Raw genomic sequence first — 26,294 nt, forward strand, 5'->3', positions numbered from 1 at the left:
TGTGTCGTACTACTGAACCCTTGGGGGAAGTATATGCTTCTTCTCTCCTGTATTGTTTATAAAATAATGTTGGTTTGTTCTTAAACTGTACAGAATATGTCAAACTTTTCTACTTGTGAGTAAAGTCGCTTTTCCATACTATAGAAATACAGACACGTTGACAACATTATGTTTGAGAATCACACAATTGCTGACCGTTTCTTGGACTTCTGGCGCAAGACTGGAAACCAGCGCATTGGCTACTTGTATGGGCGTTACACTGAACACAAGGACATCCCTCTAGGCATCCGGGCAGAGGTGGCAGCCATCTATGAGCCTCCACAGGTATGAGGGGTAATGTGTTTTCAGTGTGTGATTAGAAAAGCAGGGCTTATCATTCATAGTAATGTTTTTTTTTGTTTTATACAAAAGGGTCTGTTATTGATTTGATGCATTTGGTCATGTTTTCCATATTTAATTCCACACCTTCTTACATTTGAGCACCCAGTATACATACATCAAGGGCTTCAATAAGGGTTAGGGTAAATCCAGCTAAAGGTGCAATTTTGCCCCTTGGCAAAACTATATTGCGCTGCATTGGAGGATGTAGGGCAGATTTAGAGTTGGGAGGGGAGCATTTCATAGCTCAGCTCAAAGTCACTGAGTAAATATAAAGCTGCCAAGCCTAAGAAATGACCCAGAGTCTGCCTCAAAATCTTCCAGCGATCGTTCTAGGGTGGTGGTTTGGCGATCCCCAATTTCAAACATTATCAGGCTGCACAGCTTGCCCAGTGTGTCCAATGGAATGTTGCTATCCCCGAGCAGTCTATGGTTTTCCATTGAAGCTGGGTCGCTTCATTAACGAACATGTCCTGCTTACTCTTGGTCCGGCCACCCAGCGCTGGTCAAATCGCACCTGATAATAGCCCTTCTCTCTTTTAGTCTGGGATAGAGTCAAAAGGTATATGAATTGGCCCCTGATCCCTCCCCACTTGTCCTTGTCCTTTGAGAACCCTGCTTTTGCATCAGGACTTACTGTATTCTTCTCTATGGCTGGCTGGTGGCATCTGATTTCTTACTGACATTTCTTGTTCTACGGTATTCCATCAGTTTTCGGATCTCCAATCCTCGCTGCTATTAAAACCCAAACATTTTTTCCACTTCCTTCATATCCGTAATTTTCATGCCTCTGCATCCCCTCCTCTGTGTCCAGATCTCCAACTACATTTGAATTGTTAAGTCGACGTCGAGCCTCTACTAAAGGCATACTCTCGATGCTCTATGCTGAACTTGCACTCCCTGTCCCACTGACAGGCAATCCCCATGTCCACGCCTGGTAGACTGTCCTTGGTGAGTCTTTGGATGTGGAAGAGTGGTCTGAGATCTGAGAAATTACTGCATCCAGCTCCATCTATGTCAAAATTAAAGACTATTTTAAGTAGTTGTATCACTGGCACTTTGTCCCCATTCGAATGTCTAAAATTTTCCCAGACTATTCTCACAGATGCTGGAGAGGATGCTCTGCTCCAGGTACATTCATCCACATCTGGTTTTCTTGCCCTAAGCTCTCAACTATTTGTCCTCTCTACGTAACTTAATTCGCTCAGTGCTCCTTTGTGACTTTCCACTCCTGCCCAATTATCTCCTCCTCCCTTTAGCCTTCCCCCCACCCCCCCAGACATCTTGAAATCTCAGCTCAAACTCAGGGCCATCTTTTCCATTGGGCACGATGGGCAGCTGCCCGGGGGCCCCACGTGCAAGGGGGCCCCATAGGCACGGCTCTTAATGAGAATAAATAATCCTGCAAAAGAAAAAACCTGCAAAAAAAAACCTTCAAGGGTCACTGAGCAAGTACATCTATCTATCGCTATCTCTATATATCTGTATCTGTATCTGTATATATCTATATCTATATCTAGGGGCCCCGGTGCACTGCTTTGCCCGGGGGCCCATAATGTTGTTAAGATGGCCCTGCTCAAACTGATCCGTCACTCTGTTTCTGCTACCATCTGCCAGCTCACAGCGGACTGGAAATCTGCCTCTCCTCCTCCTTTTGTTGCAGTCCTAACTAGAATATGGAATGTTTATCGAACGAAGCACATAACTTTCAATGATTCCACAAAACAGTTTTGCAAAACCTGGGAATCCTGGGTGATTTTACAATAACATGTACCTTCCATTCCACAGTTAGTCCTGACACTAGTTTGCCCTGAGATTTCCAGTTTCATATTGGCAACATTTCTTCATCCTTTCCCCTGGGTCTTCCCTTTTTCTTCTTCCTCTCTCTTCCCCCATTTCTCCTCTTTTCGGAATTTTCTTTTCTCTCTCATTTATTTCTAGCTCCTCTCCTTCCTGTATTTCTTTTATATCTTTTGAAAATCCCTGGTTGTCTATTATACTGTATATGAAGAACAGCTGTCTTTTTATGGTGGAATTGCTCTCCTTCATTGATTTTGCCTTAATTCTTGTTCATTTAGAGTCTCACCAATGCTTATTTACATTTTTATTTTATTTTTCTTCTCTTGTATCTGTTTGTCTAACCCCAACCTTGTTAAACAAAACGTTAAAATAAATCTGCCCAGTATTTGTGTACTACATGCATACTTCCCTCCATGTAGGAAAAAAATTGCATTTGCACCCCTTGCATTGCAGCATGGTTTGTCCAGGAGCAAATGTGTACCCTGGAGTTACTCTTATCTCTAAATGAGGCCCAAAGCGTACAGACAAACTCGGCCACAGAGTAAGTATTCTCTCATATACATTCTTGGCTATCTTTCTACTCCTAGATTGGGACACAGAACAGCCTGGAGCTGCTTGTTGATCCAAAGGCAAAAGCTGTGGATGAGATTGCAGCCAAGCTTGGAATCCGAAAGGTAAGAACTGAAAACCATTCTGAGTGTGTAGTGGAAGATACAACTGTTGTAACATTCTGTGCCGATCATTGTGGTGTGCAACTCCTTTTTGGACATGTGATTGAATGTAAGAAGATTCAATGTGTTGGTATGGGGAATACACCCGTGAATATACACTTAGGAGTGTGGTGGTTCCGCTCTGCAGTATGCTGGTGCTATATAAATAAATTTTAATAATCTCATTGTACAAATTTTATGCTACTTTCCAATATCTGTACATGAGAGTAGGAGATTCTTGATACATACAATACTGCATTCTTCTGCCTCTTCCTCCTCACTCCCCTTCCCTCATAGTTATCCTCCGTTCCTCCTTCTCTCCCTCCCTCCCCCGTGTCTCTCTGTCTGTCTACCCCGCCCCTTAGATTGTACGCTCCTTTGGACAGGGTCATCTCTCCTCCTGTCGCCACCACTTTCAACTCTGCTCTCCAGCTATCAGCCCTCCTCCTAGAGGTCTCCTCGAGGTCCCCTCTCGCTCCTTCCTCCCCCTCTGGGAATTTCCCTGTCACCCGTGCCCTCCCTTCTGGGCTCCGTCATATGCGGACTCTCCCCTCCCCCTACCCTAGCGTTGAGCTCATTGAGTTACTGTGATTATTGTTTACTGTACTGTGCTGTCTCACCTTGTATTGTAATTTTGTTTGTCCCTGTACGGCGCCACGGACACCTAGTGGCGCCCTATAAATAAAAATTAATAATAATAATAATTGTATGCTGATTAAATCTGTTACGCTTGCATAAAAGCTTATTGGTGTCCTTTTTTAAAGATTAAATACAGAACTGAAGTTGTTAGTACTGTTAATTTGCTTTCTGCAAGTTTTCCTGGATAAGAATTTCAGCTAGTATTATTTAATTCTCTTACCTAAATTTATAGAGACTGGAGTCATTTTAGTTTTTCCACTACTAGTTTTCTTGCTGACTCTTTCCCCCTCTCTATTTTTCATTTGCATGCATGTATAGTATATAAGAAACATGGAAAAATTTAAAAATTAGGGTTTATGGATCAAAAGACTTAGGTGGCGGGAGGACCCTTAACTTACTGGTATACTGTGGGAGTACTGCCTAGGATTAGGATATAGCTTGGGTATACATCCTCATTATTTTACCTTCTAATCTTTATTATACATGGACGTTTGAGGCATTTAAACATGAAATACTTGAGGCAGAGTCCGATTAGATAATCTTTATTATACGAAAGGCAGCCTCTGGAAATACTGTCTACAAACATTAGCAAATAATACTAAACTGAAAAAACTGAACATCACATTATATATGGCTATAGCAAGTGTTTGAAGTATGCAGTTTTAGCAAAATAACCGGCTTTCAATGATGGCGCAGTGTGAAAGTAGTTAATTAAAGTGTTTAAACACAGATCTATAATCGGAGTACCATAGCGAAGTGCACAGTGCTCCAAAATAATCAAAAGCAAAGATGACATCACCACAGTTACTGAATTATAAGCAAGCTTGAGCATAGTGGGTGAAGCAAAAAGACTTGCTAGTTCCTTTATGTAGGTCATGGGAATTTAAGCAGAATAACGGTCCCACTTGAATGATTGCCATGGTATAAAGACCGTTCTGCTGTAGTAAATGTCTGAATGCAATTAATAAAACTGCAAAATGCAGATCATTAAGGTGTGCAGATACGAATCTAATAATCAAAGTTAATTATGTAGTGTACAGTGAATAAAGTTAACGTAACAACAACCCCTGTTCACAGTTACTGAGATTGAACAGCCCCGGAACATAGTAAAATCTACAAGAATTTCAAATGCATTCACGTGCCTGTGTACATCTTAAATATAAAAAGTTTGATTAATGCAAGTGAAAAAGCAGAAAAGGTTGAATGAGTACCTTTGGGTTGGCACTCATTATTGTGAAGCACTTTACTGTAGAACTCTTATTTTTTTTTTTTATATATATATATATATAATGTGTATGTATATATTTATAATATTATAATGAATGCCATGTCTTGGAGAACACAAGTGCCTCGGAGAACCTCTGTGAGAGCCCAGTGTCTGTTTTGTTTTCTACAGGTTGGCTGGATCTTCACAGACCTTGTATCAGAAGACACAAGGAAAGGTACTGTCCGGTACAGTAGGAACAAGGTAAGTGTAAATTGGATGCTATTACTTGTCCAGATTCTTTATTCACAGCTATAATTGTATACCATATTTAGCACATTTCCCTCTCCCCAGGACACCTATTTCCTGAGTTCAGAAGAATGCATCACAGCTGGCTTCTTCCAGAACCAGCACCCGAACCAATGCCGCCTCTCACCAGATGGAGACTTTGGCTCCAAATTTGTTACAGTGGTAGCCACAGGTAGGTAGAAAGTTTGGGTCCATACAGTTATCTAGACTGGGCCATTCACTTTCTGACTTTACCTCATCTACGCCTGTTTTGTTTTATACAAAACATTAACTAATATTTCTGTGCATAGAATATCAGTCTCAATACTTTGTGAAGGATAACTTATTATGAGCAGGAAATATAAATAATTGCTTTTCTCTTTCATCCAGTCTGGGGGACACTGCTTAACATGGGTTGTGGAGGGAAGCTCAGGAGTTGGCACCTAGCTAGTTAACTTTAGCACTGCTGACAGACCCCTCCCCTCTACAATCCCCCTGCCTCTTCCTGTCAGTTTTTTTCTAGGTGCCCAAAGGAGTTGGCCTGATATTTTAGTGCTAGTGCTAATTTATTAATTTATATTTAATTTTTATTTGATTTTTTTTCTTAAATTTTTTATTTTTTAAGTACAGAGACTTTTATTTTGAAGGCAGACCTGGGAGTGTGTTCTACTATAGAGAGCACACTCCCAGCCTGCAGCGCAGACACGGCTCTGTCAGATGAGAACCGAGGGCTCTCACTGGCACAGCCTTGTGTGTCTGGAACAGAGTGACAAGCGGTCTCACCGGACCGCTGTCACTCTTAAAGTCTCCCTGATAACCGGCGCTACCAATGCAGGCATAGAGCGCCGGTTATCGGATAAAAAGAAATGCCGGCGGTATTCTTTTTTATTATTAAGCATTTATAAAAACTGTATTGCTTTACTGACAAAATGGGGTTAGTATGGGTAATATTATAGTACTCTTACTTGCCAAAACGCAAATAACATTGTTTATTTAAAGGAACAAGTGCAACTTTTACTGTAGATTAGTTGATTACTTTTTTTTTCTCTCTGTCTCCCTCAAGTCAATGGTGTGCTTGTGACGCTTTCCTTTGTAAAATGTTAGATAAAGGAAAAGGTCCTATGGAAAAATATTTTACCTGTTATAAATGCAAGGTTTACTTACCACAGTCAGTTTACTCTTTAGCTCAGCTTCTCACTAAATCTACTTAATTATTGACAAGCTCAGCAACACTTTCTTCTATATTGGATAAGGTGGGGGGTCCTGCTGCGGGGAATGGCTGTAGCAGGCCCTTCTCTTTTTCATAACGGATCAGACACATGTCTCGACAAGCTAGACCAGTTTCTGAATCCACATATTTGGCCCCTACTAAAAGAAATCTGTGTAGATCCGCAAATCCTTTTCTGAGGAAGGGGAAACAAAATTTAATCCTGATCAGGTTCACGTGTCTAATCAGGAAAAAACTGCCAGATATCAGGCCATTGATGATTGCTATTAACGGTAAAGCAGGCCTTGGACGTCCCAGAGTCAGAGGATCCTAGTCCTAGAAACAAGTCTCGTTAAGAAGGCCAGAAGAAAGGTTATTCGTTTTCCTCCGTTGGTGGAATTGCACAATGTTGCTGAGGGAATATAGAAAAAACTTGATTTAAAGGTTTCTATTTCAGAAGATTCTCTTCCTTATATCCATTACAGGAAGAGGATCTGGCTCACGGGGAAGGAATCCCTAGGGTTGATACTCCTGTAGCCCGTATAGCCCCCCATGCTACCTTGCCGGTCCTGCACACTGCAACACTGCAGAACAGACTAACCGCAGAATTGAAGCTCAGAAAAAATCTATATTGTAACAGCGGGTTCTTCCTTTAGACCCACATTTGCTTTGGCTGGGGTCACTAGAGCCATGGAAGCATGGGCAGAGCAGCTGGCTGAGGCCTTGCAGAACTCATAATTGCTTCCCCGGCCTTTACATTTTGAAAGAGGCAGCTCAGAGTACAGCGTCTATGTCTTCCTCTATTCAGGCTTCGAAAATTTCAGCAAAACGAATCTTATGGCTGAGATCCTGGAAGCCTGATTCGGAATCTAAGAAATCCCTAGAAACCATTCCTTTTTCTGCGTCAGGTTGGTTCGGGCCGGAATTACAGGGTTTGATTTCTCAGTAAACTGGTGCCAGGAGAACACCTTTTTGCCAGTGAATGTGGGTAGAGCCCGCCTCCCGCTTTTTCAGCTCCTTTAGGCAGTCCTTTCAGGGGACCTCCTTCCTAGGGGCCAGTCATCCTGCGTCAGACAACTCAAATTCTAGAAGCTTCTCAATCAGAAGTAGACCCTCTTTCTCAGCTTCATGTCAGGCCTCCAAGGTTCAGGAGAAGCCTGCACCCTGACTGCCATTCTGCCCACCAGGAGGTAGCGAGAGGGGGGGGTGGGGGTGCCTGTCTCTTTTCTAGAACAGTGTACAGCGTCTTCTCAGGGTCCCTGGCTTCGGTGCAGTATAACTAGGAGATACAGGATAGATCTCTTGGGTCCTGTTCCGCATGGTCTCTTTGTAACCCTGCTAGCTCGAGTTCCACAAAGTAGGGTGGGTAATACAAGATTGGATCGCCTCTCTTCTTTCAGCATGAGTTATTTGCAGGGTCCCAGTAATCCAGAAAGGGAAAAGCTTTATTCAAACCCTTTTTCTTGTCAAGAAGCCGTACGGTTTCTTTCGACCCATCTTAAATATAAAGAACCTAAATATCCACTTAAAAGTGGGTAAAATTCGGATGGAGTCCCTGAGGTCAGTAATAAACGGATTGGAAAGGAATCAGTTTGGCCTCCATAGACATAAAGAATGCATACCTCCACGCTCCTGTCTGGAACGGTCATCAGTCTTTCCACAAGGAGGAACGAGAATGTCGGTAATGGCAGCTTGTCTTCATTCATTCAAGGGGAGTTCAGGGCGTGCCTTACTTAGACGATCTTCTCATAAGATTCGCCTCCGAGATTTGCTTGCAACAGCACATGTCCTTCACATAGCTTTCCTCAAGAGCCATGGGTGTTTAATACACTCAAGGAAATCCCAGGTGATTCCGCGCCAACGCAGGACCTTCCTGGGACTCGGCATGGACACCAAACAGCAGAAAATGTTTCTGCCAGAAGAGATCAGATCGGTTCAGAGGATAACATCGCAGGTCTTGTCCTCTCCCAGTCCTTCAATACACTTGTGCATACGTCTCCAAGGGAAGATGTTGGTCTCCTTCGAAATGGTCCCCTTCGGTGCTTGTAGTGGGACCTCTTCACAGGAGGGTCGGGATCCCACCTACATTTGGAGCTCCAGAAGTTTCTCTGTCTCCGGATGCGAGAAAGTCACAGACACCAGCCTGAAGGGTTGGGGCGGTATCCCTTCATCTCCGGCTCCAGGGTCAGTCCAGGAGTCCTCTCTATCCATCAACTTATTAGAGTTGAAGGCAATCCTTTTGACCTTTCTCCAGGGTCATCTCAGAGTTAAATCCGTCATGCCATGGCTGTGACATAGGTCAACAGACAAGGAGGAACGAGAAGAGCAACGGCAATGCGGTTATCGGCTCAGATATTCGCTTCGGCGGAACAGTGTGTTCCAGCAATCTCGGCTGTGTGCATTTCAGAAATAAAGAACTGGGAGGCCGATTTATTTCAGTCGCAATGCGATGATGCCAGGGGAGTAGTCCCTCCATCTGGAAGCTTTTCAGTCTCTGATTCCGTCTGGGGGACACTGCGATCCCTCCCTTCTGCTTTTCTTTTGTGTGCTTTTGGTTGATTGGCCTTTTCTCCTTGGGGCTTTTTAATTAACTGACAGGAGGAGGCAGGGGGATTGTAGAGGGGAGGGGTCTGTCAACAGTGCTAAAGTTAACTAGCTAGGTGCCAACTCCCGAGCTCCCCTCCACAACCCATGTTAAGCAGTGTCCCCCAGACGGAATCGGAGAAACGGATTTAACGTAAGTACATAAATCCTCTTATTGGATGACACTGAGCCATGGTGGTACAGCTTTTACTGCAGTTGGCCCAATACTTCAGTTTATGTGGCCCTAAAACAACCATGATGCCAGACAGTGGTTCTATTTACATAAATACGATTTACATTGGGATAGCAGAAAATGTGCTAGACAGATGACTGCAATATCAAAAATTAAGCTGGAAATGAGCTGGTTAGACACCTGAGAGATGAAGAGCAGATCTCATCTGATTTGGCCACAATGTGTGTGGAAAAACTGAACAATCCTGTCCCTGTATTTTCAGGGCAGTGGCAGGATCCGCTTATGTGAGGCCAGCCTCAGAGTTAGAGATTAGACTCCTCCTCCACACTATCTGCAGCACACCTTACAGCTTAGTGTCCTCCAGAGACGGGCCCAGGTTCCTCAACCACTTTGGCTAGGTACACACTGTAGAATTTTCCGACAGACGTGTTATCTCAAACAATTGTACCTACGAGTAAAAGTCTGATCAGTCTGTGATTATTCAAGCATACACACTGACACGATTTACCTTCAGATCTGTGCTCTTCATCTGGTCCTCTAATCTTCAGAGAATGACAGCACAATATTCATTCATGTCCCATTGTCACACTGATTAAAAATTGCCTTGTTATAGCTATCTACATGTCCTAACGAATTTCATTAGCTTCTGTGACTTCTGTGACTCCGTTTTGAGACAGAATGTTTCATGTCAAACAAATTAATTATTACTTCTACAGCAGTCTCCACATTTATTCACCCGACTCTGTAAACTCTATGGAGATCGTGAGCATGAGTGCATACACACTACATGATCGGTTGGTGATTGGCAGGAAAATATTAAACAGTACGACCAACCAAATGAAACGATGATCGGTACTTTGGGATGACTTTAGATCATTGTGTGACTGTTCAGATATCGTGCGAGTGTGTACAAACGATCGGATGTCGGCTGATTGGAGGTTTTGCGTGCAATCATCGGGCCAGTGTGTACCTAGCCTTAGATTTTCCATACAAATTAAATTATTCCGCAGTGCCTTTATATCTATGTCCACTCGCTGCATCATTCTTTCTACGTTATTTGATCAGCATTTTAGATTTCATAAGTTTAAATGCTGACCAGAACAAGTAGTAGTAGATATTCTTTACCCATTGTGTCTGCTTGGTTCTTTTGGCACTAGCTAATTGACTTCAGGTTTACATTCACTGTATTGTAACTTCACATGCTCAAATAATTCACTATAACATAATTGTTTGCAAACTGAGGCATTTGCATTACTCGTATATTCTCCCAATTTATACCCAGCTTGCTTTGTTATGTGCTTAGACCAGCTTTCTAAGGGAGTGGTTACAAATGACTCAGCAAGTTCTACCCCTTGACCCACCCATATTTTGATTTGACACCTTGTGAGGCATCCTACTGTCTCACAATGCTGCTTACTGTTAAATCCTTTTCTTTCATACTTCATTGAATGATACAGACCTTCTCATCATAGCTGAATAAATAGCTCAGTCGTGAAACCATTAAACCTATAGTTGCCTGTATAGGTGCTGACTTCAGTGGCCCGAACTTTCGTTGGAAAAACAAATTGGTTAGATTAGGGCAGTGTTGGCTAACCTGTGACACTCCAGGTGTTGTGAAACTACAAGTCCCAGCATACCCTTCCAGGAATAAGCTGCTATATATTGGCAAAGCATGCTGGGACTTGAAGTTTCACAACATCTGGAGTGTCACAGGTTAGCCAACACTGGATTAGGGTGATATTATTTTCAAACTTTATTTTTTTTTTTTTCTATAATGATTTTTGTTAAAGCTTTTAATTACAGGGCACAAAGAAAATACACAATAAAATACAAGGGATGAGGGGATAGGAGAGGGAAGGGAAGGAGAAAGGCAGGTAGAACATATCAATACAATCAAAAAGTACACATTTAAACATCCTAACAAATTGCGGCTCATTCAGGTTACTGCATGGGGAGCGATCTCTAGATATTACTGCGACAGATTTAAAGGGGAACTCAAAGAATCTGGCCATACCAGCGTTTTGGAGACTCATTGATTCCAGCCAAAGCATTTGATTTAGGGAGAGGAGGCAGAAGAGGTGTAAGGCACTCCCATTGTTCCATATCACAGCTTAACTGAACCTCAGAAATTATCTTGGCTATGGAAGGCAAGGTAGTAGATTTCCACGCTTTGACTATCACCACTCGGGTAGCTATGAAAATGTGACCTATGACCTACTGTTCTCCTAGTAAAACTTGTGGAGGAAAAAAGTGTAAAAGTGCCACTTCCAGAGTATTAGGAATTGGATTTTGAGTGACCTTTGATTATTAAGGTATACACCTGCGCCCAGAGAACATGGACCATGGGGCAACTCCAGAAGACATGAAAGATGTCGCCTAGCTCCCCACACTCACGCCAACAAGCCCTGGTCTGGGCAGGCCATATCTTATGCAGTCTATCCAGGGTCATATAAAGTCTATGGAGTAGCTTATATAGCATCTCCGTGTGCTTCATACACTTCGACATCCGATGGGCATTTTGATAAAAAGAAAGTATGGGAAGAGGTCAGTCAATACAAGTTAACAATAGCATATCAATTAAGCAATTTTTCCCAATTATCACAACCAAAACGGTAAAACACAATAAAACTTCTACCATAAGTTGACAACATTAAGCAAAACAAATCTGAAAATAATCAAAATTTTAATGATAAGACACCCCCAGAGGGATGAAAGGGAAGAGTAAGGAGGGTGGTTTGTAAGGGAAGAGTAGGAAGGGGATCAGTTGTTCCGTATTTAGAATTTATATTTTGTTAGGACCGCATTAGCGCTGATACTCAATAACTTATAGGATGTAGTCAGGAGAGCCATGCTGCTCTTATGTTGTTGCATTTACTTGGACAGTCATGAAGAATGTAATGTATTCTAAACTGTATACTTGCCTAACCTATTTAATTCACAATCTTTGAACCCACACATTAACTCTCACTCGAGCAAGAACACATATTAAATATAAAAATGACTTATTAAATTATTTGTTCCTCTGTAATATTACAAACAAAATGATAATTGTATGCCATCCTTATAATTTTTTTATGGACCGGTAAGTCTTAGTACTGTGGTAGAAAACCGGGACCCTGGAGGAAACCAGCGGAGACAGTGGAGAACATACAGATACAGAGGGCATTAGTTGGAATCAAACCCAGCGCTGTGAGGCAGCAATGCTAACCGCTGTGCCACAGTGCTGACCAATTTAGCAGGACAAGCCAGTTTCGAATGCAATCACCATTTATCTATCACTAGGAGACCTGTGACATTTGTTTTATATGTACTGGCAGTGTGGCTCTCCCTGACATATCAGGTCCCAATCATTCGTATCCTAGTTTTGACTAATACACATTTTAACATGTTATTACTGTTTAATTTCCTTCTGTGAGTTTACTTGGGAATTAATGTTGATGTGCAAAAGGCCATGGATAATATAACATAGTACAGTACATAGTGGAGACTGAGAGACAGCACCTGTAAAGCCTTGTTACTTTCCCTATCCAATATGTCTTGTGTTTCTATTCAGACCTTGTCTGTTTTTTTGTTTTAGGAGGACCGGATAACCAGGTGCACTTTGAAGGTTACCAAGTGTCCAATCAGTGTATGGCGCTTGTACGAGACGAGTGCCTCTTGCCCTGTAAAGATGCGCCAGAACTAGGCTATGCCAAAGAGTCAAGCAGTGAGCAATATATTCCTGATGTCTTTTATAAGGTCAGTGCAACCTTTAATAGCTGGATTAGTTGTACTTTTCTTTTGTCCTGATCTCCTCAGTGTACAGCGCTGCATAGTATGTCAGCTCTTTATAAATAAAAGGTCATAATAATAAGTGGTTAAAGGACCTGACCTGTTCAGGCTTACCATTACTTTCCAAAGTGGGACTGTTATAATGTTCATATTTAATATTTTGTAGCCAGAACATTATTGATTGTTCAATATCGTGAGGGGATAGGGCAGGGATATAGAAGAGAATAGGGCTGATGATTCAATGGCAACTTGTGCCAATAAGTTGTGGCATAGAAGTAATAGAAGAAACAAAATGAAAGCATAAACCTTCAGGATCAGTGTTAATGTTGGTAATCTTGACATTATTACACCATAACTGGACATATGAGCAAATGTGTATGTCCAGAAGTATTTGTGTAACATAAATGCATATTTAAATATACAGATAAATATGTAGATCTAAGACGTCATTCTGTATTATTCAGCTTAACTCTATATAAGGTGATCAGTTATCAAGATTGAGTTGAGTGTGCACCAAGCCTGTGGGTTTGCAGGACATCCAGATTCATCACAGATAAATGAAAATCGTATGAGAGCTACTGAAGGTGAAAATTAGAGGTTAGATAAGTGGAACAGGAGTGTGATTTCTAGTACCAAATTTGGAGCATCAAGTGCATCCAGGTAAGTTCTGTGGAATAGCTGGTGTTACTGCCCTGTTATGTGTTTCATTCCTAGCATTTCCTTTACAAATGGTGATCAGTGGAGCAGTCGGACTCTTCCAATAGTACAACTAGAAGCATTAAAGAGATTAGATACTAATCTATTCCAATGGGAATAATTACCGGGAGAAGGGAGGCACAGAGGGCATGTCCAAGAGCCTAGTGATATATCTATAGCTAGTAATTGATTTATAAGGTTATAATATAGTGGTGGGCAACAGGTGGCCTTCCCCTGTGGTCGAAGCCAGCTGCTCCCAATCTGACTTCCCTGGATTTTTGATCCATATATAGTAGAAAAAGAAATAGGATTATTTTTCTTTCCTTCTATCGCACCAATGATTTGACAACAACAACCGAATATTGTAGTATTAAGCAGGTAAAAACCTGTCATTAGTTTCCGTATGGGGTGCAAAATCAACTGTATGCACCAATAGTCATATATTCTATGTAATCGGGGGAATAGGGTAGGGAGGAATTTGGCACCTAAAAAAGTTAAATTTCAAGCTGCCGACAGGCCCCTCCCACTGCCAACCCCCTAGTAACTCAGTTTGATGTAGGTGCCCACGGAGTTGGGCTGAAGATAAAGAGCTGCTGCATCACTGCGGTTAGGTGTTTTGATTTTATTTTAAATGTTTTTCTATGTTTTACTAGCCTATAGACGGGTGTGCTCTGTGATACAGAGCACACTTGTTTGAGAAGCAGCTGTCAGCACTAAACTGTAAGACTTCTCACAGTGTGACAAGCAGTCTGTTCAGAACGCTGTCACACTGCTGCAGGGTCCGGCGCTGCCAGGGGCAGAGTGCGCCAGGACGCCTGCTGTCCCCGGGGGCCATGTGGTAAACGAGCTGGAGCATACCAAGTCCCCTCCTCTGTGAAGGAGGAGGGGGGACTTGGTGGTATGGCCGTGCTGTGTACAGCGCTTCAGAAGGGGCAGATGCCAGGCGATTTTACTTAGCAAAGAAGTAAAAATCGCTGACATACTGCAAAGAGGCAGAGAGACAGAGCAAAAGGGGAGTTGTGTACAGAACCCCCCCCCCCCCCCTCCCTGCGGAAGAAGCAGATAAAGGATTCCTTTGGCGACAAAATATTGAGGAAATAGAAAGGAGACAGCAGCCATTCTAGAGGGATTGCAGCTGCTGGACAGGCTTCTCTCTGCTAAGTACCATTTATACTCTATATTACTAGATAGGGACGTATAGACATTGTGGGCACATATATGGGTAGAGCTTCATTTTATAAGAGATTATAGCTCTCTCTTTTGACAGAAATACTATCTTTTGACCTGTTCATAGATTAGTTAGTATTTTCTGTGTAATATCTTGTGTGTATGTGCCTATTCTTTTCTTGTGTGTGACTTTATTTTTGCTTAAAATGGCTGAGAAAAGTAAAGGAACACGTGCCAAGTATTTTGCCTTTTCCAAATGTAATGGTAAATTAGCTGAACATCTGGACCCAGGGGTGCTTTGTGCTGATTGCGCTGCGGCGCCTGTTGTGGTGCAGTCTAAGGACAGTTACATTCAGGTTGCAGATCCTCCTGAGTGGGTGGCTGCTTTGACACCAGGGGGTTGGTACCCTGGTTAAGTTATTATCTAAGCCATCTGAGATTCCAGCGGTAGCTGCGGTGTTACCCTCTACCTCTGGAAAGGAATCCTCCATTAGTTCAGGCGGTTCTATAGAGATGATAGATTCTTTGCCCTCGGCAGTAGGACAATCTCCTTCCCTGGCATCTCGGGTATCACCCCCTTTGGGGACTCTGGCTGATCTGCAGTGGTTAAAGGTTTGGATCGGTTTAACCATTTGCTGGAAAATCCTAGATATTTACCTAAAAATAAAAGCCATAGATCAGCAAACCCGCTGTTATCTTTGTTTGACTCGGAGGGATCCTCTGAGGAAGAAGGCGAATTGCTAGAGGACACTGATCCTTCACTGGTAGAATCAGAGGAGGGTTCTAGGTACCAAGGTATGGACGATCTGCTATAGGCAGTACGTCAGACCTTGGGATGCTTCTTTGCAGGATCCGACTGACCGTAAATTGGAACCTTTTGTTTGAAGTTAGTCTTTACAGCTGCTGGTACAAACTTCAGACCCGCGTTTTCAATGGCTTGGGTTGCCAGGGCGATAGAAGCATGGGCTGGGCAGTTGGCATCCGCTTTGCAGGATTCAGAGCTGCTTCCTTTGGTTATGTACCTGAAGGAAGCGGCAGGTTATGTGTATGAAGCAACTTAGAATTCGGCATCTATATCTTCTTCTATTTCGGCTACAGCTGTAGCAGCCAGAAGAACTCTATGGTTGAGACAGCCATTTCATGGGGGTGTGTCTGGCAGAGTTCAGACGGCCAGATCTAGATTTTCTGGAGGTAGGAGACAATCTCTTCGGGGAAGGTCAGCCTCTTCCTCCTCTTCGTGCCACGATTAAGCATACACAGCGAAACGCTCGTCGGCGTCTCGCTGGATGCTCCTACTGCCTTACGAATTTTTAAGGGGTTTCTTATATTGATATTTTGCTCGTTTAAAACTAAAGTTAGTTGGAGCTAATGATATGTAATTAGCAAAACACCTCCCATATATTTACAGAGTTTATTCTGTGTAACAGAACGTCAGAGAGGAAATTGCAGCTATCCTCATATATCAGCCCACTGTTTTTTTGCTCCCACTAGATGTGGTTAATGGATTGATTACTTTGGAGGAAATTTTTTAGGAGGAATCCTTTTGATAATAGCATATTATATACATTCTTTCATAGAAGAATATTCCCCTGATTACATTGTATATATGGCTATTGGTGCATCCAGTTGATTTTAATGCACACATTTGTTTTTATACAGTATATTTTTATATATATCTCGCTGGTTTTATAGTTACTAATAAAAGTTAGGTTTTATACATAGGTTCCATGTTATTTTTCATTGGTTTGTCAGAGTTCTAGTTCTTAATATCTTCTCTTTTTGTTTCTCTGGATTTTTATAAAGCATAGAATAAGACTGAATGAGAGCAGCAGACTTCCATGTCACGTGACCTGCTCTGCACAACACAGTTCGGTCACACAGCTACCACTTTGGATGCTTACCACACACGCACCACAACATTTTCCAAAACTGTCTAATTTTGAAGATCATGGCAATGTAAAAATTGTATGTAAACCAGTGTGTAGTTTTATATATAGAATAATTAATCAGAATGTTTAATTGTCAACATTAACCAGCTTAGAAACTGTTTTTTTTTTGGGGGGGGGGGAATGATTGCCAACTTTTAAATTGCCCTTTGTTTGACCATCTTTTGATCACTGAGGGTGGTATTGTAGAAGGGACATCAGGATTGTTTTATATCAGAGGAAGGAAGATCAATTTTGGACAGCCAAAATTGATTATTTTATTCCAGATTTCCAGAAGCATTTAATTACAGGTTAAAGATGGGAGGAAGGGGATCTATGTGTGAAGCTGTATTCTGGTAGACACTCCAGGACAGCAGTATCATCTCTTGGTCCCTAGAGGTTAAAGATGAGAAAACTGGGATGCTATGAAATAGTATATCTACTATGGGACTCTAATTGGATTCTTCAGTATAGACTCTGGGATGTTTACGCTTCCAAATAAAGAACTTGATTCATTTTATTCACACTTCTTACTCTTTGATTGTCCCCCGAACTGTACTAATTACTATGTAAGCTGTTTCTGAGCCATCTTTCTTAGTAAGCTCAAAATGTAGTAATGGCATCTGTGACATGTCTTCAAGCATGTCCTTGTTGGGAACAAAAATAGCTAAGATATTGGTAGAGGTCAACCTTTCCTTTTTTATCATCTTGGTGTAGAGGATATAAAACTACTGCAAAATGAAGTGTCCGCAGAGAGTATGTGGAAATCTACTGAGTGTGATATGGTCAGTGTATGGTGAGGATTTGTGAAAGGGAGCCTATAGGTACCTGATTTGTAAAACTGACCATGTTATTACATGTATATAAAACGTCTTATCCCAATACATCAAACAGACAACATTTCCCACTTTCTTGATTAGTATTTCCACCACCTACTGTAAAAGTCTTTATTTATTTTTTTTAACATCTGTTTGAGGTTTCTGTACATCCTTCTGCAGTTTTTGCCTTTTGTTTGAATCCATGCTGTGTGTCAACATAATCTTTCTAGCTGTCCTTCAGACAGCCAGTACTTCTCCATCTTGGGCATCTCCTTTTTCATGTTGCATATTCGCACATTCTGTGTATTGAAACGTAACCTCATGAACCATGGCTTTTTAATTAAACTACTTCTGATGCACAATGGTCTCCAGCATCTCCTCAGCATTTATGAAAGGGGCTGACTAAGTCAGTAGGTTAAAGAATTATAGGTCAGATAGGATCCATCTGACAGTTATAATGTAAAGCTGAAGCCTAGCATCATTTAATAGGTGATAGTTCTGACACAGTGCACAGCTGTATTGCCAAAGCAGTCAAATCAGAAGTTTCATTTCTTTTTTTTTTTTCTAATCTGAACTACAAAAATGACCTCTAGAAACTGATTGGTTGCTGTCAAATCCTGTACTCTTGTTTTAGAATATCTCCTAACAATACCTAACCCTCTGCTATGCATGGCTGTCATCAGATATTTTGGGGCCCAGAACAAATGGAACAGGCAGCCCCCTTCAACCCCATTTATTTTCTCTCCTCTATTTTTATTTTATTTAAAATGTTAATAGGTGAATAGCGAGTTTGCCTTGCTATATTTTTTGAGTGTATTCACAGGGTCTTTATATAAATAATGATATTTAAAGGTAGCTCTTCTTGTGCAGAATGTATGTTTGTTTTTTGTTTTTTTATTTACAAAGACTACCTAAGGAATAAGGAAATTGAACTGATTCAAGTGTTGGGCTACACTGATGTTTTAAAATTGATGTAAAAAGCATTGACTTGAGCATCATTGTATCATCATCATCACCACCATTTATTTATATAGCACCACTGATTCCGCAGTGCTGTACAGAGAACTCACTCACATCAGTCCCTGCCCCACTGGAGCTTACAGTCTAAATTCCCTAATACACACACACTAACCTGCTAGTATGTTTTTGGAGTGTATGCAGTATTATTTAGTATATATTTACTTGCGTTATATTTTTCTGAACTCAATATCTGCATTTCCATGCATGTATCTGAGTGGAGTGCTTGATCTTTCTCTGAATTCTACTGTTTAGTTTGGTGATATTTAACCTGACATACTTGCCATCTGCAAGAGTAAGTATGTCAGAGATGAAATTTACCAAGCTGACCAGTACGACCTAGCCCATCCTAAGCACAGGCAAACATTAATTGTATTACCTGTTATATATTTTCTTACACTACTTCAGACTTTTAGCATTTATATGTTGAATTTTGGTGAAGGCTCAATTGTACTGGATTTAACTTTTTTAAGCATTAATACACTTCAGTTTTATGGAAAAATCTGTGTGTGTTAATGGATCCCTTAGCTTTCACACTCCCATATCATACCTCCCCATATGCCGTCAAAGCTCCAGACAATGTGCTACACATTAAACCGCTCCCCAATTCATTTACCTTGTGTTTCTCTGCCTCCATTCTTCCTTCATGTGATACGGCAGCTCCAAGACGCTGAAAGACTGGACACAAGGACACGAACAACAATTTTTATTTCTTTTTTTTTTAAAGTAAAGTGGGTAGGGCAGACAGGTCATGCCAGGCCCCCTAGCCAGACCGAACCCCTTACATCTGTATCCCCCTGAGGATGGCTCTGCTGCTATGACTCACCCACACACGACTCCTTCATTCTGCATGGAAGTGCATACCTACTCTTTACCCTTTAGTAACCCAGACCCCATGCTGTTTAACTTGTTACCATTTTTATTAAGATATTTGCAGTATATGTAAGCTGATTATTCAACCATATTGAATATTTAATTACAGGGTAGTGTAAATTTTGTTTAATGTTCTTAAGTACTGTCTGATATAAGTGCAATTTTATAAACCTAAAATAAAGATTTATTATTATGGATCCCCTAGGACCTTTTATATGGTGTAATTGTATCTGAATGTACTGGAATTGGGAGATATATTGGACACATTTACCAATTAAAAAATAATCTTTTGTTGGCTGACTGGTTAGTGCAGGAGTGATCACACACCCCATGGGGGCTGTATCATATTTCTGATGTGCTAGGCCCGTCTCTTACACTCCCTACAAATCTCCCATTCATCACAAAAGTGATTGTAAAGTTAGGAGGTACATACCTCCTAACTTTACCATTAGCTGGGAAATATGCCTAGTGCTGCCTCATTAATAATAATCTTAAGTGATAAAATTTGTAGGAGAACACTCTGAAAATGCTTGTCATCATGAAAGATCAAAGAATATAAAGGTGTAGAGAAGGATTGGACTTGTTTTTAATATAGTACCCTTAGATTGTGATCTTTAAACATATTGGGTACAATTAAATGTAATTGGATAATAATACAACATTCGATTTACATTCTTTTGCTCCACAGTTTAATTTTTATTTATGCATCAATTTTTTAATCTTCTGATTTTACTGCTGGAATTGCTGTCTACAGAAGTATTTGGTCAACAACTAGACCCTTCCGAATAAAGCAGTGGAAACTGACACCTGCAGATTGTAAATGGTGAAATCTAATATTTTATACATTTACCGATGGCTTTTGACAGATGCAGTTGGATCTACATTCTTTTGATTAGTAGCAGCATTTGTAATTTTCAAAGCTGTCTAAAACACCTTTTAACACGGTGATAGACACATGCAGCACTCCATGCTTCACCTACAGCCCCCAGCTCTTTCCTACTTTATTGTCGTCTCAGATTTCTTATAGCATGTAACATTTGTATAAAATGTCTGCTGATATGTTATTACAGATAAGTTTATCTTTCTTTAATTAAATCTATTGCTTTAACTTATTACTGAGATTAAGGGGCATATTCAATTGTCCACTGGATTGCCGAAAATCCCTCGGTCCGCGCAGGATTACCGTAATAATGGTAATCCTGCACGGAAAAACAGTTAATACGGTAATTTTACCGTATTAACGGTATTAGTTTTTCCGCGCTCGAACGGACAATTGAATAACCCCCTAAGAGTAACGTACAGCCCTTCTTAAAGTTAGTGCCGCCCATGTAGCCCCTGAATTGTATCCGGTTGCTTATCACTGCTTTAACGCCTAAGTGTCTATAGTGAGTACAATTCTGGCCTGTAACACAATATTGTTTAATAAAATTATGCTGAATGCATAATGCATTGTGGCTCATACAAACAAAACTAGATTATAGCTTTCACTTTTTTACTAAGTTTAGAAATTTTCAGCAACTATGACAGGTTACTGTTGGTTACAGCAGATATGTCTGTATGTAGCATCATATTATTCAGTAAGTCCGTTCAACATAATGAACTGCTTATTCTCTAACCATTTTGGTGTTTAAACTGTAGGGACTCATGCTGATTCTTTCTCAATTACAGGATATTGACAAATTTGGCAATGAAATTACCCAATTGGCACGTCCTCTACCTGTAGAGTATTTGATCATTGATGTGAGTATTCCACGATTGGATCTAGTAAATAATATATGTAATATGTCGCCACTAATGCAGTTTTTATTTTTTGGAAGAAACTAGGAAGATTGCTGGTAAAGAGACAAATGGACAAATGATGTTCTCACCAACTATATACCATTTGGTGGGGGGGAGGGGGGGTGTGTGTGTGTGTGTATGTGTGTGTATATATATATATATATATATATATATATATATATATATATATATATATATATATATATATATATATATATATATATATATATCACCAGCTATAAATACAACATTTCACTGTAACAAAAATATATTTTGTAGAGCATAATCTGCCATATTTCACGCCTCTGGATTCCTCTTGTGAGGACTCTACTGCTAGCCAGAGAATGCTGAGCAGAACTGTTTACTGACAGATTATAACTCTTAGTGTCTGTTAACATCATTTAACTCATGGTTATAAGGCAACCTTTCTATCTTGCAATTAGCTTTTGTATGACTGTTTAACTTCAAGGCTACATTGGCAACAGACTTTTTTGTAGGTTCTAGCATCTATCCAAATAGCTGTGCTATTAACGTCTTTAAGAACTTTGGTAAATACTGTAAGCGTAAAGGGGAAACAGTCGCCAAATTATTATACTCAAAAATATTGTAATTCCTTTTGATTACCGATGTCTGGTTCTTCTGTAGATCACCACCACATTCCCAAAGGATCCGGTGTATACTTTCTCCACCTCCTCCAACTTGTTTCCCATTGAAAACAGAGACGATCTGGATGAGACTCAGGTAAGTTCAGCATGTCTATTTAAAGGCTAAACCCAAACCCAACATTGAATATGAGTTTGAGAAAAGAAGTCTTACTCGCCTGCATTTCCTGATCCAATGATTCAGCCGGTCCTACGATGCTTGTAGTGGATCATTCTCACTTCTGTTCAGACCCCTCTCCTGTGCTATTCTCATTCAGATGGATGGGACCTTGCTGCAAGCATCTTGAAAAAAGCCCTTACCGAGCAGGAGAGAAAATTCCACCCTTAGCTAACATTTTATTTTTGGGGAGAGTTATCTTTTAATACATTTTACTTCTGGAAGAGACATATTCCAACTGTATGCTAAGGATAGATTACATGTATGTATACTACAACCGGACTAATATATGTCTTTTTTGACACGCAGAACTTCCACAGTTTGGCCACGTACCTTTCCCAGAATCCATCCTCCATTTTCCTTGAGATCATCTCAGATTTCCACTTACTCCTCTTCTTGGTCACAAACGATGTGATGCCACTTCAGGTAAGCACCCATACTGTTAAATCCTCCAGGAGAGCATCCTGATGTGAGCACCATTTGGTATGCTTATGTGTAAGAGGGATGCAACAGGAAAGAGGAGCAGAATAATTTTTCAGTCACCATGTACTTTATAATATAGAAATGAAAGCTGCTTCTCTGGTAATATTGGCACTTTTCACTTACTATATAAACAAAGTAATGTAACAAACACAAAGATAAAAAATGATTTTAACATCAATGAGTAGCACAAGGGTAAGATAAATGAGCCCATGTTCTCAAGATTTATAACCCTTTTATAAACAATTAACTGATCTATAATACGTAAATTTTTGAGTGGGTACAATTTAATTATGTACCCAAACCAAAAACCACAATTGCCTATGAAACGGAGCACACATGGCTGAAGTAGGAAACATGTAGTACTTCTACACTGGAGCACTCATACCCCCTAGTTGCAAGTGGATATGTTCTTCTCTGGCAATCCCCAATGTCAATCAATTCATGAGAATTGGGGTGTTTTAGATCTGGAAGAACCTCTCTGACACTCTTTCCTCTACCCCTTCTTCTAATTGACCCAGCTTCCTACCTCTGCATCCAACACTCACATGCACTCTTTTACATTGCTGCTCACAGAGCAGTCCAAACTCCTCTCGCGTTCTCTCTTGAATAATTGTTCCAGAAGTACATAAATAATGCAAGCTGTACATCAACTGGCATTACCAGTTATGGAACATATACTAAGAACAGTGTACTGCATGGAGGAAGTTACTATAAAATGTAAGAAACAGACTATTTTACATTGTATGTAGAGTTTTAATAAAGTACTTACAAACTACAAAGTAATATTTTAAAATAAATGTTAAAAAGTCAGTTAGTACAAAAAGTCATCACAATCTTTTACAGAAACTGTCCAAAGGATAAAATGTAAAGATATACCTTGCTGTCCTACTTCATTGTGTTGACCTATATTTAAACTTATCAGAACAAATGGGTCTTTTTTTTGGTTGTTGCCAGAAACAGGGAAAACATTGTGCTTGCTTGGTTTTGCTCTTAAGATGTAGCCCTAAGAAGAGACTTGTTTGTATTTTAATGCATTCGGGCTACAAAATTTGTCATAGACGGGTTAACACACATTGTTTTAATATCCCTCTATTGGTAATTATGAGTCACTAATTATTTGTAATTGTAGAGACACAACTTCTAAATGTTTTCATAAGCAGCAGAAAAAAATGAATAATTGACATTATAATCTCTTCTTGGGGGTCATACACCATGAATTAACAGTTCTTAAAATAGGGATAATATGCCAAATCTTAATGAAAGAAAAATGTATATATTTTTCTTTATGTAATGTCCTTTTTTTTTTTCTGTCAGTAACTTTCCTATTACCATAAATAGATATAAACTATGTAACCTAGAGAAGGCAGGTAAATTATGAAGCAATCTAGTACCCAGGAAAAATGAACAGCTCTGCCCATTCGGCTCAGAAGTCCTTTAGCATATTTGAGTTTATAAGGCACAATTATGCAATTATCTCTAAACCATGGGAAATATCACCTGGAAATTGTAGCTGACATATTGTGTGACTTTCTGTATTTCCCCTGTATGTTTTGGGTTTAAAAAGAATGCATTGTACAATTCCTTCACAAAGGCAGGTTCTAGTGCACGATACAGTGGCAAGCATTTTAACATGCTGTTGGCTGACAAGTTTTAGTAAGGAATGGCTATTGTGATGATTTAGAACAGGAGGAGCGAAGATGTACACAGCTGTGTAACACATGCATGAACCTATAGATCTTTTTAAAAGTGCAAGGATACAGTTTAAAATTCTCGGAAACAGATCAGCCAACCAGATTCCTAAATGGTAAAGTGACAGCAGTGTGCAGAGAAGTATTTCCTGTGCATACTGGGTGAAATAACATAAGAGGTTCCTCTGTATAAAAAGGGTAAATTAAAATGGAACACCCCCCTTCCCTTCAGACTTTGTTTCTATTCTCTTATTCTAACACATCGGCTTTCTGAGAAAGAAATGCAATAAATAATGATTTGAATATATGTGATATACAATATTTAAATGAAGCTCTCATCTCCTTCTTTCATTTAGACTAGACAAAGTGTACATTGAAGTGTTATTATTTAAATGTTGTGTTTTTCTCTCATCAGTGTTTATTAACTTTTTTTTTCCCCTGTGCCATTATACCCCCTAAACCAGCAGGAACACATTTGTGCAGTTGCTTGTCAGCATGCCAGTTGTGAGCATTCCTCAAGAGCAGATATCATACACAGATGTCTCTGCCGGGCCAGAGCCCCTCTTTAACACTTGCTGTGACTGATTTGGCAGGCTGTGCAACTGGCAGGAGACCAGTCCCCATTTTATTGGCTGCCCATTGGCAGGAAATTCATATATACACATAGAGCATGTGCAAAGCAGCTGGGATGTCCTTGCTTGCCTGGTAATCAGGACCTATAAGGTTCCTGAACCTCACACCTTTAAGTTTCATAAGTGGTAAAAGTTAATCCATTGTACAGACTACTTAGTTTAAAGGCTTAGGGGGGTATTCAATTGTTCGGCTTGACGGCCGTAAAACTTGCGCTCTAAAACTATTACCGTTAATATGGTAAAATTGCGCTTAAAAAACGTTCATACGGTAATTTACTCGCTGAATTTCAGCTCGCAGCTGAAATTCAGCAAGTAATTACCGTATTAACGGTAATAGTTTTACAGCGCAAGTATTTCGGCCGTCAAGCCAAACAATTGAATACCCCCTTAGTGTCGTAATGTTGGTCATTTAAACCTACTCTGCTCAGTAGATACTTTTAATGTTCCTTCATAAGAATTTATGATTAATACACAAGTGACTCCTCCTTTTACAGGACAGTATTAGCTTGCTGTTGGAGGCTTTGAGAACCAGGAATGAAGACCTTGCTCAAACGTGGAAGAAATCAGAGCAGTGGGCTACCATCGAACAGCTGTGCAGTGAGTGCTCTTTTTATCCAAATGTTGTAAATCACTGACAAACAAGAGCTATCCTCACCCCTTTTCTATCTAAACCAATCACAGCACAAAGTGGTAATGGAACAACACAACAACAATAATTCATTGTAGCCAGACCACTAAAATGTAATCAGAAGTAAAGAAATATGTTATTCAGTCTGCATGGCATGAAAGGGAACATGCAAACAAAATGCGTGTTCCTTTCCGACTGGGTGGATTTTAGCCATCGTGGGCATCAGGTATGCTTGTCATGTGTTGAATGTAGTTCAAGCAGTTTCGCTAGATATTATGTAACTTTTCGTATGGAAATTAGAGATCACTTGTCTCTTGCCTTTGTTTTTTAGTGAAAATAGAGAGTTCCTTACCAGTTACAATAACTGTCAACCAAGTGTGGAAGCTGGCTACAGACATTAATATAAATGATTTTGCATCTAAAATCAAAGTTTGTTTAAAAAAAAAATATTCAAATAAATGCTTTTTTTTTTTTTATATTTGTCACCTATGTTTTCTGTCAGCAGCAGGGAGCTGATGGGGTATTTATTGTACATATTACTTGTTGAACGGTACACTCTTTAGTAACTTGAGAACATTGATGCTAGATTCACAGGGAATGACAATTGTTAGCACAGAATTTTTGGCAACTGAATGAAGTACTGAGCATAAAGGACTACTAGCTGGCTTCAGCACACACCGTGCTATAAATAGATGTTCACATGGATATTGTGACAGATGAGGAAAACATTTACAGAAATGGGATTTAACTGGAGCTCTCACATCAGTATGTATTTAATTAGTTGGTAACCACACCTGTATATTACTTAACAACACAAAGGTTAAAAATAGCAAACTTGTTTCTCTATATACTAAATATGTTTATCCAATCCCTGATAATTTGCCACCTCTTTAAACTGACCGTGCAATAGGCTGAAGCTGAGTGATAGGCATGCAATCTCCAGTAATTCTCAGTACATGCTGGTGGATTCACATGGGAATGGCTGGTGCTGTCACT

The 26,294-nt window shown here is 40.2% G+C and overlaps 1 protein-coding gene across 1 annotated transcript in view; it reads left to right on the plus strand.

Moving 5' to 3' along the window:
* The window catches only part of NPLOC4 (NPL4 homolog, ubiquitin recognition factor), a 62,744-nt gene that overhangs the window by 28,882 nt on the left and 7,568 nt on the right, over window positions 1-26,294 (plus strand). The window contains exons 8-16 of the mRNA XM_075216876.1: window positions 145-324; window positions 2,766-2,852; window positions 4,924-4,995; window positions 5,086-5,212; window positions 12,580-12,740; window positions 20,938-21,009; window positions 21,694-21,789; window positions 22,177-22,293; window positions 25,165-25,267. Of these exons, the coding sequence (XP_075072977.1) occupies window positions 145-324; window positions 2,766-2,852; window positions 4,924-4,995; window positions 5,086-5,212; window positions 12,580-12,740; window positions 20,938-21,009; window positions 21,694-21,789; window positions 22,177-22,293; window positions 25,165-25,267 (1,015 nt within the window). The remainder of the gene's footprint in view (window positions 1-144; window positions 325-2,765; window positions 2,853-4,923; window positions 4,996-5,085; window positions 5,213-12,579; window positions 12,741-20,937; window positions 21,010-21,693; window positions 21,790-22,176; window positions 22,294-25,164; window positions 25,268-26,294) is intronic.

Source organism: Mixophyes fleayi, chromosome 6, assembly GCF_038048845.1.
Source record: "Mixophyes fleayi isolate aMixFle1 chromosome 6, aMixFle1.hap1, whole genome shotgun sequence".
In the NCBI taxonomy this organism is placed as follows: Eukaryota; Metazoa; Chordata; class Amphibia; order Anura; family Limnodynastidae; genus Mixophyes; species Mixophyes fleayi.